Genomic DNA, 16,657 nt, shown 5'->3' with positions numbered 1-16,657 from the left:
TGGGGAAATGTTAGGGGGAAGTTTTTCACTCAGAGAGTGGTGGGTGAGTGGAATTGGCTGCCGTCAGTGGTGGTGGAGGCAAACTCAATAGGGTCTTTTAAGAGACTCCTGGATGAGTACATGGGACTTAATAGGATGGAGAGTTATAGGTAGGCCTAAAAGGTAGGGATATGTTCGGCACAACTTGTGGGGCCGAAGGCCTGTTTTGTGCTGTAGTTTTCTATGTTTCTAGAACTGAATGCCCAGGTGAAATTGTTAAACCTATATATATAAGTTTTGCAGGTATGTCTTGTCAACTTACCAGAGTAGATACTGAGCTGAATGAAAAGATAGGCAAGCTCAAAGTGCTAATGGAAAAGAAAAAGTAGCCAATGATTTGGGTCAAATTGTGAAGCAAGTGGAAACAAGGGATCCAATTTTGAAATGTTAACTTCCACATACATCACGATGAGCCCCCGGCACCTATATAATGTTGATGTTGTCTACGTGGACTTTAGCAAGGTCTTTGACAAGGTACCACATGGTAGGTTGTTGCATAATGTTAAATCTCACGGGACCCAGGGTGAGATATCTAAATGGATACAAAATTGGCTTCTTGACAGAATAAGAAGTCTAACAACACCAGGTTAAAGTCCAACAGGTTTATTTGGTAGCAAAAGCCACTAACTTTCGGAACAGGCTGTTCCTTCGTCAGGTGGGTGGGAGTTCTGATTACAAACAGACAAAGGGACAGCCTGTTCCGAAAGCTTGTGTGGCTTTTGCTACCAAATAAACCTGCTGGACTTTAACCTGGTGTTGTGAGACTTCTTACTGTGTTTACCCCAGTCCAACGCCGGCATCTCCACTTCTTGACAGAAGCCAGAGGGTGGTTGTAGAGGGTTGTTTTTCAAACTGGAGGCTTGTGACCAGTGGTGTGCCTCGGGGATCAGTGCTGGGTCCATTGTTATTTGTCATTTATATTAATGATTTGGATGAGAATATAGGAGGCATGGTTAGTAAGATTGCAGATGACACCAAGATTGGTGGCATAGTGGACAGTGGAGAAGGTTATCTCCAATTGCAATGGGATCTTGATCAATTGGGCCAGTGGGCTGATGAATGGCTGATGGAGTTTAATTTAGATAAATGCGAGGTGATGCATTTTGGTAGATTGAACCAGGGCAGGACTTACTCAGTTAATGGTAGGGTGTTGGAGAGAGTTACAGAACAAAGAGATCTAGGAGTACAGGTTCATAGCTCCTTGAAAGTGGAGTCACAGGTGGACAGAGTGGTGAAGAAGGCACTCGGCATGCTTGGTTTTATTAGTCAGAACATTGAATACGAGAGTTGGAATGTCTTGTTGAAGTTGTACAAGACATTGGTAAGGCCACACTTGGAATACTGTGTACAGTTCTGGTCACCCTATTATAGAAAGGATATTATTAAACTAGAAAGATGGCAGAAAAGATTTATTAGGATGCTACCGGGACTTGATGGTTTGGGTTATAAGGAGAGGCTGGATAGACTGGGACTTGTTTCTCTGGAGCGTAGAAGGCTGAGGGGTGACCTTATAGAGGTCTATAAAATAATGAGGGGCACAGATCAGCTAGATAGTCAATATCTTTTCCCAAAGGTAGTGGAGTCTAAAACTAGGGGGCATAGGTTTAAGGTGAGAGGGGAGAGATTCGAAAGTGTCCAGAGGGGCAATTTTTTCACACAGAGGGTGGTGAGTGTCTGGAACGAGCTGCCAGAGGCAGTAGTAGAGGCAGGTACAATTTTGTCTTTTAAAAAGCATTTAGACAGTTACATGGGTAAGAGGAGTATAGGGGGATATGGGCCAAATGCGGGCAATTGGGATTAGCTTAGGGGTTTAAAAAAGGCGGCATGGACAAGTTGGGCCGAAGGGCCTGTTTCCATGCTGTAAACCTCTGACTCTAACAACGGAAGAAGCAAAAGATATAACAAGGAGATGACTAGAATGTTTGTCTGCCCCACAAGAAATGAGTTCACATAGCAACCACCAACCAGTACAGCAGCCAAGTTCAACACAAGAAAATGGAAAAAAAGCATGAAGACATACACAGACACCAGAACAACCTCCAAACCTACAGGAAGAACCAGCAGCAACAGATAGTGCAGATGTGAAAGGGATTTTCAGCCCCCAGACTACCTGAAACTTTGTAGACAATGGCTCGAAGGGGGAGATGGGGTAGTGATAACGTAGTAATGACAACGTAAATGTATGATAATAATAACAATGTAAAACATAAATAACCTATAATCACTAAGATACATTTGCTGTAAACCATAAGATATAGGAGCAGAATTAGGCCATTCAGCCCATTGGGTCTGCTCCGCCATTCGATCTTGGCTAATATGTTTCTCAACCCCATTCTCATACCTTTACCCGGTAACCGTTGATCCCCTTACCAGTCAAGAACCTATCTATCTCTGTCTCAATGAGTTGGCTTCCACAGCCTTCTGTGACAATGAATTCCATAGATCCACCATCCTTTGGCTGAAGAAATTTCTCCTCATCTCAGTTCTAAAGGGTCATCCCATTATTCTGAGGCTGTGCCTTTGGATCCTCGTCTCTCCTACCATTGAAAACATCTTTCCCACATCCACGCTATCTAGGCCTTTCAGTATTCTGTAAGTTTCAATGAGATTCACCGCTCATCCTTCTAAACTCCATTGAGTACAGATCCAGAGTCCTTAAACACTCCTTATACGTCAAGCCTTTTGTTCCCTGGATCATTCTCACAAACCTTCTCTGGACCCTCTCCAGGGCCAGTAATCCTCCTGTAGATACGGGGCCCAAAATTATTCACAATATTCCAAATGTGGTTTGACCAGAGCCTGATACAGCCTCAGCAGTACATCCCTGCTTCTGAATTCTAGTCCTCTCGAAATGAATGCTAACATTGCATTTGCCTTCCTAACAACCAACTCAACCTGCAAGTTAATCTTGAGAATCCTGAACTAGGACTCCCACATGCCTTTGCGCTTCTGATTTCTGAATTGTCTCCGCATTTAGAAAATAGTCTACGCCTCTATTCTTCCTAACAAAGTGCATAACCTCACACTTTCCCACATTTTATCCCATCTGCCACTTCTTTGCCCACTCTCCCAACCTGTCCAAGTTCTTCTGCAGGCTCCCTTCCTCCTCAATACTACCTGTCCCTCCACCGATCTTTGTATCATCTGCAAACTTAGCCACAATGCCCTCAGTTCCTTCATCTTGATCATTGATGTATATAGTGAAAAGTTGTGGACCCAACACTGACCGCTGCAGAACTCCACTAGTCATCAGCTGCCATCCTGAAAAGGACTCTTTTATCCCCACTCTCTGCCTTCTGCCAATCTTCTATCCATGCCAGTACCTTGCCTCTAACACCATGGGCTATCTTATTCAGCAGCCTCCTGTGTCATGTCAAAGGCCTTCTGAAAATCCAAGTAGATAACACCCACTGGTTCTCCTTTGTCTAACCTGCTTATCACCTTCTCAAAAGAATTCTAACAGATTTGTCAGGCATGACCTCCCCTTGATGAAATCTTGATGCTGACCTCATCCTATTTTACCATGCACTTCCAAGTATTCTGAAATCTCATCCTTAATATTGGACTCTAAAATCTTACCAACAATCAAGTTCAGGCTAACTTTCCCGTCTTTTGCCTCTTTCCCTTCTGAAGCAAGGGTGTTACATTAGTGAATTTCCAGTACTTTGCCTATACATTTGTAAATAATTCTCAAAGCCAATAAGTTAACTGATGACTATGAAAACTTCTTCATGCCTACCAAACTGTGACCAGCAGCCTATAACAATCTGTATAATTACTTCAAAAATACTTCATTGAACAGAGGACAAGAAGAAATGAACTCCAAAAGGAGACAAAGTTCGATGCAGGCAACAAAATGTTGAGGGACCTCATCCAATGTTACAGCAGATATATCAAAGATATGATATTTCTACACTTAAAACCACTTTAACGGAAGAAGTATTGTAGGCATGAGGATATCTGGGAACAAAGAACAAAGAACAGTACAGCACAGGAAACAGGCCCTTCGGCCCTCCAAGCCTGTGCCGCTCCTTGGTCCAACTAGACCAATCGTTTGTATCCCTCCATTCCCAGGCTGCTCATGTGACTATCCAGGTAAGTCTTAAACGATGTCAGCGTGCCTGCCTCCACCACCCTAGGGAAGGTTTGGAAATGTTCCTGACTGAATGAACTAGTAAGGGTGTTACGCACATGGGCAAGGTTGTTGTAGAAGTCGACATTTCCAGCACAGAGGTAGCGTCCCAGTAACGTAGCGTGTGTCGTAAAGATTGTGGCAACAGGAATCTTGCGGGTTCGGCACATAATCAAACCGACACCAGACAGCCATTCATGGAAGTGAGTGATGATAAATGGGCAGCTCCCGCCACACTGAGCAACAAACTAAACGGGAAAGAAACCAGATGAGTCAAGTGTAGAAAAGTAAAAAATCTAAAATATTTAATCTTATCAAGTCTTATGCATCATGTTTCTGTCAGCGCTTGGTAATCTTTTATTCATCTTTCAGATTGTGTGCTTCATGCATGCCTCAGAATTATTTCCAAAACAGACTGAGTAAACAGAATCAAAGAGTGCAGACACTGTAGTATATTTCAGCTCACACAGAATATCAACTCGTGTCCTATTTCCTGCTCTTTTTTGGCAACTGTTCATACATTCCTATGAAATATAGATGTTGCTATTTAATATAGTTGTCTATTCCAGTCTTAATAGCCCATTAATAATAATCTTTGGATATAATGATTATATTGAAATGTTAATAACTCATTAATAATCATCTTTGCAATGTAGTCATATAGTCCAGGTCTTACTGGTACATTACATAAACATTTTTTCTAACCTAGCTGTTGTTTTGAGTTTTGAGCTAGATATTTTATCTGGGTTCACCATCACGAGGAACTTCCATAGTCAAAGTTCAACATTTTAAAATAAATTAATGCACCATTTAATGTGATTAAATCTTCCACCGACCCACTGTCCTAAAGTCTGTACTTTACAACTTGAATTATTTACAGCAGCTTTAGTGCCAGATCCTGCAGCTCCTATTTACTTATCCAGTATGCAGGCCAACAAGGGCCAGAGACATTGTCAATGTTCACCAGCGTACTGGAATGCACAATTGGAACAAGAGTGGGTTATTCATCCTCTCAATCCTGTCCCAACATTCATTTAGATGATGATTGTTCTGTATCTCAACTCAATTTATCCTTCTGTTATTTTTAACACAGCATGTCGTTAGGATCTAAAATGCAGTGTCTTTGTGTGGTAGAGGTAGATACAATCATGGATTTAAAAAGGGAACTGGATAAGTTTTTTAAAATTCATTTGTGAGACATGAGCGTCACTGGCTGGGCCAGCATTAGTTGCCCTTGGAGGGCAATTGAGAGTCAACCACATTGCTGTGGCTCTGGAGTCACATGTAGGCCAGACCAGGTAAGGACGGCAGATTTCCTTCACTAAAGGACATTATGAACCAGATGGGTTTTTCCGACAATCGACAATGGTTTCATGGTCATCAGTAGATTCTTAATTCCAGATATTTTTTATTGAATTCAAATTCCACCATCTGTCATAGTGGGATTCAAACCCGGGTTCCCAGAACATTAGTTGAGTTTCTGGATTAATAGTCTAGCGATAATACCACCAGGCCATCACCTCCCCTCAGTACCTGAGTAGTAGGAAATTTCTTAGCTACATGGAGAAAGCACAAGAGTGGGACTAGCTGGCACATTGTGTCAAAAGGCATCTTTCTGTGCTGTGGCCTCTCTATGATTCGAGCTATTCTATGGGATTATGACCCCACGCGGATTTCACTGACCTCTCCCAGGAACCAGGTGATGAGAAAACCAAAGAGAACAGCATCATTTGCTTCTCGGTCATACCAGGGAATCCCAATAGAGCAACATTCCCATAATTCTGCTTTCCAACGGTCCAAGCTCCAAGCTGTAGCACCAATATCAAACAGGATAACGCAAGGATTGCCCTCAATCAACCAACGCCCAAAGTACACCTGCAGAGAGAGGGAGAGGGACAAATTGTAAAAGAGATTTGGTTATTGTGGTGCTGCCCCATATCTGTTGCTATTTGATCTTGTATCCACGAGGGAAATAAATTTCAGCCATTGATCATACCAGCACTTAGGTTTTTCAGCTTATTTATTAGTCACAAGTAGGCTTACATTAACACTGCAATAAAGTTACTGTGAAAATTCCCTAGTCGTCACACTCCAACGCCTGTTCGGGTACACGGAGGGAGAATTTAGGTGGCCAATGCACCTAACCAATATGTCTTTTGGACTCTGGGAGGAAAGCGGAGCACACAGAGGAACCCAATGCAGACACAGGGAGAACGTGCAAATTCCACACAGACAGTGACCCTGACGCTGTGAGGCAGCAGTGCTAACCACTGTGCCACCCCGAGTGAGAAGGTTGTAAATTAAAATCTGAGTCCAAGATGTAAATATCCTTTGTCCTTTCTGATAATACAATAGTTAAGGGGTGCTGCACTGTCAGAGGTGAAAAGATGAACCAAGGCTCATTTACCCCCTCAGATGGATTTAAAGATATCCCGGTACTTTTTCCAAAGAACAAAGAGTTGTTCAGGCAACCTGGTCACTATTTATCCTTCAGTTAGGACCACCAAAACACACTGCCTGATCATTTCTCTCCCAGCTCTTTGTCAGAACTTGCAATGCACAAAGTGGTTACACCAAGATTGGTGGAGTAGTGGATGAGGTGGAGGGCTGTTGTAGGCTGCAAAGAGACATAGATAGGATGCAGAGCTGGGCTGAAAAATGGCAAATGGAGTTTAACCCTGACAAATGCGAGGTGATTCATTTTGGTAATACAAATTTAAATGTGGATTACAGGGTCAAAGGTAGGGTTCTGAAGAATGTGGAGGAACAGAGAGATCTTGGGGTTCATATCCATAGATCTCTGAAGGTTGCCACTCAAGTGGATAGAGCCGTGAAGAAGGCCTATAGTGTGTTGGTGTTCATTAACAGGGGGTTTGAGTTTAAGAGCCGTGGGGTTATGCTGCGACTGTACAGGACCTTGGTGAGACCACATTTGGAATATTGTGTGCAGTTCTGGTCACCTCACTACAAGAAGGATGTGGAGACACTGGAAAGAGTGCAAAGGAGATTTACCAGGATGCTGCCTGGTTTGGAGGGTAGGTCTTATGAGGAAAGGTTGAGGGAACTTGGGCTTTTCTCTTTGGAGCGGAGGAGGTTGAGAGGAGACTTGATAGAGGTTTATAAGATGATGAGGGGGATAGATAGAGTGAACGTTCAAAGACTATTTCCTCGGGTGAATGGAGCGGTAACTTGGGGGCATAACTATAGGGTTCATGGTGGGAGATATAGGAAGGATGTCCGAGGTAGATTTTTTACTCAGTGAGTGGTTGGGGTGTGGAATGGACTGCCTGCAGGGATAGTGGAGTCAGAAACTTTAGGAACATTTAAGAAGCTTTTGGATAGGCACATGGAGTACTTCGGGATGATAGGGAGGAAATAGCTTGATCTGGGTTTCAGACAAAGCTCGGCACAACATCGTGGGCCGAAGGGCCTGTTCTGTGCTGTACTGTTCTATGTTCTATGCGCTTGTTGAAATAGAAACTGTAACAACATTCCAAAAAGCGGTGAGGAAGGAGTATGTTGGCCTTCATAGCGAAAGGATTTGAGTATAGAGATAGGGTTGTTTTACTGCAATTGGACAGGGCGTTGGTGAGGCCACACCTGAAGCATTGTCTGCAGTTTTGGTGTCCTTGGCTGAGGGAGGGTGTCCTTGCTATAGAGGGAGCACAGCGAAGGTTCACCAAGCTGATTCCTGGGATGGCAGGTCTGTCATATGAGGAGAGACTGAGTCAGTTAGGATTATATTTCTTTCTTCAGAGGGAACTCTTCAAATGCAGACAATAAAAATAAAACAAAACATACTCCAACTTATAAATCAAAGAAAGGGTTTAGTAAAGAAACTTCATTACTCCAAACTTGGGGCCTCGCCCTGGGCCAATTCAAGTTCCCCACAATTCCCAACAGGTTTTTATTTATAATAGTCAGCTGGTCAAAGGATATGGGGCAAGTGGAAGCAGGTCATTGAGTTGGATAATCAGCCACGATAATAATGAATGGTGTAGCAGGCTCAAAGGGCTGAATGGCCTACTCCTGTTCCTATTTTCTACGCTTCTATGCTGCAAAAATAAGAAAAAGGTCATAACTTAAGGTTCCGAATCTGAATGCATGCATCATTGAAAAGACAGATGAACTGATGGCGCAAACAGAAATGAGTAAGTACGATCTGATAGCCATTACAGATGTGGAGATGCCGGTGTTGGACTGGGGTAAACACAGTAAGAAGTCTCACAACACCAGGTTAAAGTCCAACAGGTTTATTTGGCCAGCCATTACAGAGACATGGCTACAGGGTGACATTGATTGGGAGCTGAATATTGAAGGGTATTTGACCTCCAGGAAGGACAGGAAGTTAAGAATGGGTGGAGGGGTGGCTCTGTTAGATCATAGAAATCATAGAAACCCTACAGTGCAGAAGGAGGCCATTCGACCCATCGAGTCTGCACCGACCACAATCCCACCCAGGCCCTACCCCCACATATTTACCCGCTAATCCCTCTAACCTATGCATCCCAGGACTCTAAGGGGCAATTTTTAACCTGGCCAATCAACCTAACCCGCACATCTTTGGACTGTGGGAGGAAACCGGAGCACCCGGAGGAAACCCACGCAGACACGAGGAGAATGTGCAAACTCCACACAGACAGTGACCCAAGCCGGGAATCGAACCCGGGACCCTGGAGCTGTGAAGCAGCAGTGCTAACCACTGTGCTACCGTGCCGCCCTTAATGATGGTGTTAGCTCATTAGAGAAGGATGACCCAAGTTCAGGAAACGAGGATGTAGAAGCAGTTTGGGCCGAGATGAGAAATTGTAAAGGCAAGAAGTCAGTTGTGGGAGTGGTGCACAAGCCCCCTCATTGTAAACGGTAGGACAAAGTACAAAAGAAGAGATCGTGGGAGCTTGTCAGAAAGATACAACAATAATCACAAGGGATTTAATACAATATAAATTAGAAAAATCAGATGAGCAAAGGTAGCGTAGATTGCATAGTGCTCAGCATAGATACGTTCCAAGAAGAAAAATATCAAAGGGGAGGGACCATTATCTGTGGTTAAGTAAAATGGTTAAAAACAGTACCAAAGTTAAAGAAAATACATATATTTACATAAAGACAATTGGCAAGTCAGAAGATAGAAACATAGAAAACTACAGCACAAAACAGGCCCTTCGGCCCCACAAGTTGTGCCGAACATATCCCTACCTTTTAGGCCTACCTATAACCCTCCATCCTATTAAGTCCCATGTACTCATCCAGGAGTCTCTTAAAAGACCCTATTGAGTTTGCCTCCACCACCACTGACGGCAGCCGATTCCACTCGCCCACCACTCACGGAGTGAAAAACTTCCCCCTAACATATCCCCTGTACCGACCCTCCAGCACCTTAAACCTGTGTCCTCTCATAGCAGCCATTTCCACCCTGGGAAAAAGCCTCTGAGAGTCCACCCGATCTATGCCTCTCAACATCTTATATACCTCTATTAGGTCTCCTCTCATCCTACGTCTCTCCAAGGAGAAAAGACCGAGCTCCCTCAGCCTATCCTCATAAGGCATGCCACTCAATCCAGGCAACATCCTTGTAAATCTCCTCTGCACCCTTTCAATCTTTTCCACATCCTTCCTGTAATGAGGCGACCAGGACTGAGCACAGTACTCCAAGTGGGGTCTGACGAGGTCTTATATAGCTGCATCATTATCCCCGGACTCCTAAACTCAATCCCTCGATTGATAAAGGCCAGTATACCATACGCCTTCTTAACCACCTCCTCCACCTGCGGGGCTGATTTTAGAGTCCTATGGACCCGGACCCCAAGGTCCTTCTGATCCTCTACCGTACTAAGAGTCTTTCCCTTTATATTGTACTCCTTCATCCCATTCGACCTGCCAAAATGGACCACTACGCATTTATCTGGGTTGAAGTCCATCTGCCACTTCTCCGCCCAGTCTTGCATCCTATCTATGTCCCTCTGTAACTTCTGACATCCCTCCAGACTATCCACAACCCCACCAACCTTCGTGTCGTCGGCAAACTTACCAACCCATCCCTCCACTTGCTCATCCAGGTCATTTATGAAAATGACAAACAGCAAGGGTCCCAGAACAGATCCCTGGGGCACACCACTGGTGACCGACCTCCAATTAGAAAAAGACCCATCTATACACACTCTCTGCCTCCTTTGGGCAAGCCAGTTCTGGATCCACAGGGCAGCAGCACCTTGGATCCCATGCCCTCTCACTTTTTCTAGAAGCCTTGCATGGGGGACCTTATCGAACGCCTTGCTAAAATCCATATAAACCACATCTACCGCTTTCCCTTCGTCAATGTGTTTAGTCACATTTTCGAAGAACGCCACCAGGCTCGTAAGGCACGATCTGCCTTTGACAAAGCCATGCTGAGTATTCTTGAGCATACTAAACCTCTCTAAATGCTCATAAATCTTGTCCCTCAGGATCTTCTCCATCAGCTTACCAACCACTGAGGTTAGACTCACCGGTCGGTAATTTCCTGGGAAGAACATCAAAGAATGACCAAACGATTGATAAGGAGGGAACAAAACTGGAGTATGAGAGAAAGCTAGCCAGTAATATACAGACAGACAGTAAGAGTTTTGTATAGATATTTAAATAAAACAGTTAACAAAGCAAACATTGGTCCCATAGAAAGCGCATCTAAGGAATAGATCATGGAAACAGGCAGAACGAGATAGATTCTTGATTAACGAGGGAGTGAAAGGTCATCAGGGATCAGCAGGAATGTAGGGTTGAAGTTACAATCAGATCAGCCATGATCTTATTGAATGATGGAGCTCCAGGGTCCAGGTGACCTACTCCTGCTCCTAATTTACATGTTGATATATTTGTATAATCATAGAAGGTTTACAGCACAGAAAGAGGCCATTTGGCTGCCTGTACCAGCCAAAGAATGAGCCACCTGCTTTAATCCCACTTTCCAGCACTTGGTCCAAGCCCTGCGGGTTACAGCACTTAAGATGCATATCCAGATACCTTTTAAATGATTTGAGGGTTTTTGCCTCTACTACCCTTTCAGGCAGTGAATTCTGGACCCTCACAACCCTCTGGATGAAAAACATCTTCTGCACCTCTCCTCTTTCTACCAAATCGCTTTAAATCTCTGCCCCCTAGTCGCTGATCTCTCTGTTAAAATAAATAGGCTCTTCCCATATCCACTCTATCCAGGCCCCTAATAATTTTGAACATCTCAATCAAATCTCCCCTCAGCCTCTTCTGTACCAAGGAAAATAAATGCAACCTATCCACTCTTTCCTCATTGCTTTAATTTTACAGTCCGGACAACATCTTGGTAAATCTCCTCTGTATCCTCTCTAATGCAATTACATCCTTTCTGTAATGAGGTGACCGGAACTGTGCATAGTACTCAAGTTGCGACTTAACTAATGATTTATACAGCTCCAGCATAACCACCCTGCTCTTATATTCTATATCTTGACTAATAGAAAAAAGGATTCAGAGGACAGATTCAATCTCCACTTGAAGAGACAAGGAATAAATCAAGGATAGTCAGCATGGCTTCGTCAAGGGGAGATCAAGAAGGTCCATGGGATCCAGAACAGTTTGGCAAATTGGATCCAAAATTGTCTCAATGGCAGGAGGCAGAGGGTGTTGGTCAAAGTTGTTTTTGTGAGTGGAAGCCTGTGTCCAGTTGTGTACCGCAGGGATTGGTGCTGGGTCCCTTGCTGTTTGTTGTGTACATTAATGATCTAGATGTGAATGTGGGGGGATATGATCACTAAGTTCACCGCTGATTCAAAAGTTGGTGGTGAGGTAAATAGTGAGGAAAGCCTTAAATTATAGAATGATCTAGAATTGCTGGTCAGAACAGTGGCAAATGGAATTTAACCCTGAGAAGGGTGAGGTGATGTATTTTGGGAAGACAAACAAGACAAGGGAATATACAATGAACGGCAGGGTGCTAGGAAGTGCAGAGGATCAGACATGTCGAAAAGGTCGCTCAAGGCAGCTGAATAGGTAGGATAACGTGGTTGAAAAGGCGTACGGGATACTTGCCTTTATCAGCCGAGGCACTGAATAGAAAAGCAAGGAAGTAATGATGGGGCTATATAAAACGTTCATTAGGCCAGGAGTAAAGTACTGTGTGCAGTACTGTCTTTTCTTATCCCAGTAAGAAGTCCTCACAACACCAGGGTTAAAGTCCAACAGGTTTATTTGGAATCGCGAGCTTCTGGAGCGCTGCTCCTTCATCAGGTGAGCCCTGGTGCAGTTAGACTATTTCTGACACACATGTGGACAGTTCTTTACCTTTGTTGATCACTTCCCAGGCCACCTCGATGGAGGGCTCACCTGATGGAGGAGCAGTGCTCCGACAGAGGAGGGTCCAAAAGAGGTGGGGGAGTAGCAGTATTAGTTAGAGAGCATATTACAGCGGTGCAGAGGGGTCATGTAACGAGTCACTGTGGGTGGAGCTCAGAAACAGGAAGGGCGCAGTCGCTATGTTGGGGGTGTACTACAGGCCCCCCAACAGCCCAAGGGAAGTGGAAGAACGGATATGTCAGGAGATAATGGATAGGTGCAGGAAAAATAGGGTTGTTGTACTGGGAGACTTCAATTTTCCTGGTATAGACTGGAAATCGCGTAGGCCTGGGAGTCTGAATGGGGAGGAATTTGTAAAATGCGTACAGGAAGGTTCTTTGGAACAATATGTAGATAGCCCGACTAGAGAGGGGGCTATACTGGACCTAGTACTGGGGAATGAGCCCGGTCGGGTCTTCAAAGTTTCGGTAGGGGAACATGTGGCAAATAGTGACCACAATTCTGTTAGCTTTAGGATAGTGATGGAAAAGGATGAGTGGTGTCCCAAGGGTAAGGTGTTGGATTGGGGGAAGGCTAACTTTAGTGGGATTAGGCAGAAATTGGCAGCTGTTAAGTGGGAGAGGCTGTTTGAGGGTAAATCCACATCTGGCATGCGGCAGTCTTTTAAGGAACAGTTGTTAGGGCTGCAGGATAGGCATGTGCCTGTAAAAAAGAAAGATAGGAAGGGTAGGATTCGAAAACCGTGGATAACCAGGGAAATTGAGGGATTGGTCAAAAAGAAAAGAGGCGTACATTAGGTCCAGGCAGCTAAAAACAGAGGGAGCTCTGGAGGAATACAAAGAAAGTAGGAAAGAACTCAAACGAGGAATTAGAAGGGCAAAAAGGGGTCACGAAATGTCCTTGGCAGACAGGATTAAGGAGAATCCCAAGGCATTTTATTCATATGTTAGGAACAAAAGGGTTGTCGGGGAAAAAATCGGACCTCTCAGGGACAAAAGTGGGGAATTACGCTTAGAGCCCAAAGAAATAGGGGAGATCCTAAATGAATACTTTGCGTCGGTATTCACAAAGGAGAGGGATGTGATGACTGGGAGTGTCTCGGAGGGGAGTGTTGACCCATTAGAGAAAATCTCCATTACAAGGGATGAAGTGTTAGGGTTTTTAGGGAATATAAAGACTGACAAATCCCCAGGGCCTGATGGAATCTATCCAAGGCTGCTCAGGGAGACGAAAGATGAAATCGCTGGGCCTCTGACGCAAATCTTTGTCTCGTCACTGGACACAGGTGAGGTCCCAGAGGATTGGAGGATAGCTAATGTGGTCCCGTTATTTAAGAAGGGTAGGAAGGGTAACCCGGGTAATTATAGGCCGGTGAGCTTGACGTCCGTGGTCGGGAAGTTGTTGGAGAAGATTCTTAGAGATGGGATGTATGCGCATTTAGAAAGGAATAAACTCATTAACGATAGTCAGCATGGTTTTGTGAGAGGGAGGTCATGCCTCACTAACCTGGTGGAGTTTTTTGAAGAAGTGACTAGAATGGTTGACGAGGGAAGGGCCGTGGATGTCGTCCCTTTGGACTTTAGTAAAGCGTTTGACAAAGGCCCTCATGGTAGGTTGGTGCAAAAGGTTGGATCTCATGGGATAAAGGGGGAGGTGGCTAGATGGGTGGAGAACTGGCTTGGTCACAGAAGACAGAGGGTGGTAGTGGAAGGGTCTTTTTCCGGCTGGATGCCTGTGACTAGTGGTGTTCCGCAGGGCTCTGTATTGGGACCTCTGCTGTTTGTGATTTATATAAACGATCTGGAAGAAGGTGTAACTGGGGTGATCAGTAAGTTTGCGGACGACACGAAAATGGCTGGACTTGCAGATAGTGAGGAACATTGTCAGAGGCTACAGAAGGATATAAATAGGCTGGAAATTTGGGCAAAGAAATCGCAGATGGAGTTCAATCCAGATAAATGCGAAGTGATGCATTTTGGTAGAGCTAATGTAGGGGGGAGCTATACGATAAATGGCAGAACCATAAAGAGTGTAGATACGCAGAGGGACCTGGGTGTGCAAGTCCACAGATCCTTGAAGGTGACGTCACAGGTGGAGAAGGTAGTGAATAAGGCATATGGCATGCTTGCCTTTATAGGACGGGCATAGAGTATAAAAGTTGGGGTCTGATGTTGCAGTTGTATAGAACGTTGGTTCGGCCGCATTTGGAATACTGCGCCCAGTTCTGGTCGCCACACTACCGGAAGGACGTGGAGGCTTTAGAGAGAGTGCAGAGGAGGTTTACCAGGATGTTGCCTGGTATGGAGGGGCTTAGTTATGAGGAGAGATTGGGTAAACTGGGGTTGTTCTCACAGGAAGACGGAGGATGAGGGGTGACTTAATAGAGGTGTATAAAATTATGAAAGGCATAGATAGGGTGAACGGTGGGAAGCTTTTTCCCAGGTCGGTGGTGACGTTCATGAGGGGTCATAGGTTCAAGGTGGGGCGGGGGGGGGGGGGGGGGGGGGGGAGGTTTAACACGGATATCAGAAGGACGTATTTTACACAGAGGGTGGTGGGGGCCTGGAATGCGCTGCCGGGCAAGGTGGTGGAGGCGGACACACTGGGAACGCTTAAGACTTATCTAGATGGCCACATGAACAGAGTGGGAATGGAGGGATACAAAAGAATGGTCTAGTTTGGACCAGGGAGCGGCGCGGGCTTGGAGGGCCGAAGGGCCTGTTCCTGTGCTGTATTATTCTTTGTTTGAAAGCTCCTGATTCCGACTTTAACCTGGTGTTGTGAGACTTCTTACTGTACCCACCCCAGTCCAACACCGGCATCTCCACCTCATTTTCTTACCCTGGAAGCTTATATTTAGGGGGCTCCAGACTACCCCCATTTCATTGAACATTGAATCATTTCTTTTGTACATTTTTTGATAGTATTGTGAAAATTGCGAATTGAAGTTGTCATTCTCAGTGTCTGATATGACTAAACACAACGTGAGTTCTAGTTTCACACCTCTGTCAGTGTGATACCTTGCAGCCTTTGGAATTCATTGACTCGATGGTCCGCCTGATAGCGGGGTTCTGCGGTTCTGCCAGCTCCACCTGTGACTTTACGTTTTGCTCAAAATATGGACCCATCATCACGTAATTCTCGCCCCATTCATCAATTGTTACCTTTGCCTTGGTTTGAATCACAGTGTAGATACCTCCAACTGTAGAGAGACAGAGCCGGAAAATAGTTAAACTGTCTCTGAGAGTGCCAGTGCAGTTAGACTATTTTTGACACACACGTGGACAGTTCCTTACCTTTGTTAGTCACTTCCCAGGCCACCTCAATCAGGATAACATCATCACGGGACACTATCATGGAGTCCTCCAGCTGACCGCCGGACCTTCTGCCAGGAATGGACATCTCCAGACTACTGGGAACAATAATCAAAATGCATCAGAACTACAATGGGATGAAAGTAGAAGAAGCGCTGAACACAAGTTTTAGGAAGAGGGGATTGCAGATCCTGGGCAATGCTGCACAGTGACCCGGGGGAGATGCCAGTCCCTGGGCAATGCTGCACAGTGACCCGGGGGAGATGCCAGGTCCTGGACAATGTCACATTGTGACCCGGGGGAGATGCCACAAGTCCTGGGCAATGCTGCACTGTGACCCGGGGGAGATGCCACAAGTCCTGGGCAATGCTGCACTGTGACCCGGGGGAGATGCCACAAGTCCTGGGCAATGCTGCACTGTGACCCGGGGGAGATGCCAGTCCATGGGCAATGCTGCACTGTGACCCGGAGCGGTCCGAAAGGGCGACACTGGCTCCGGCCAGTGACAATCAGGAGCGCCCCATGAGTGTGACTGACAAACCCCCCTACCAATCACTGGCCCGGGTGAGAATATCTAACCAATCGAGTTGATGGGAGGGCGGGACTTACAGCAAGCGGCTCCGCCCCTAATATGACTGGCACATCAATCAGACCAAACCTCATAAACCCCGAGGGCAGCGCTCATCTCTTAAAGGCTCATTTTTAATTGTGCAACTATATTTCAAGAGGATGTGGCAATAATCTGGGCAGATGTTGATTGAGCTGTTAATAATTTGCGGGAATGAGTTTGAGATTTGAGGATTAGTGAGGTTAGCTACATCTTCAAAAAAAAACCCTACTGGTCCCATTGCCAGAAAATATAAAA

At 45.2% G+C, this 16,657-nt stretch overlaps 1 protein-coding gene across 1 annotated transcript in view; it reads right to left on the bottom strand.

Annotated features, from left to right (window-relative positions):
• The window catches only part of LOC144509097 (glycogen [starch] synthase, muscle-like), an 83,331-nt gene extending 67,077 nt beyond the window's left edge, over nt 1-16,254 (bottom strand). Inside the window, exons 1-4 of the mRNA XM_078237443.1 lie at nt 15,775-16,254; nt 15,499-15,680; nt 5,855-6,046; nt 4,231-4,419 (exon numbers count right to left, since the gene is read on the bottom strand). Coding sequence (XP_078093569.1) covers nt 4,231-4,419; nt 5,855-6,046; nt 15,499-15,680; nt 15,775-15,880 — 669 coding nt within the window. The 5' untranslated portion in view covers nt 15,881-16,254. The remainder of the gene's footprint in view (nt 1-4,230; nt 4,420-5,854; nt 6,047-15,498; nt 15,681-15,774) is intronic.
• Nucleotides 16,255-16,657: the final 403 nt, after the last annotated feature.

This window comes from Mustelus asterias, chromosome 21 (genome assembly GCF_964213995.1).
Source record: "Mustelus asterias chromosome 21, sMusAst1.hap1.1, whole genome shotgun sequence".
Classification (NCBI taxonomy): domain Eukaryota; kingdom Metazoa; phylum Chordata; class Chondrichthyes; order Carcharhiniformes; family Triakidae; genus Mustelus; species Mustelus asterias.
The sequence above is the reverse complement of the archived record's forward strand: the minus strand, read 5'-3'. Positions and strand labels throughout refer to the sequence as shown.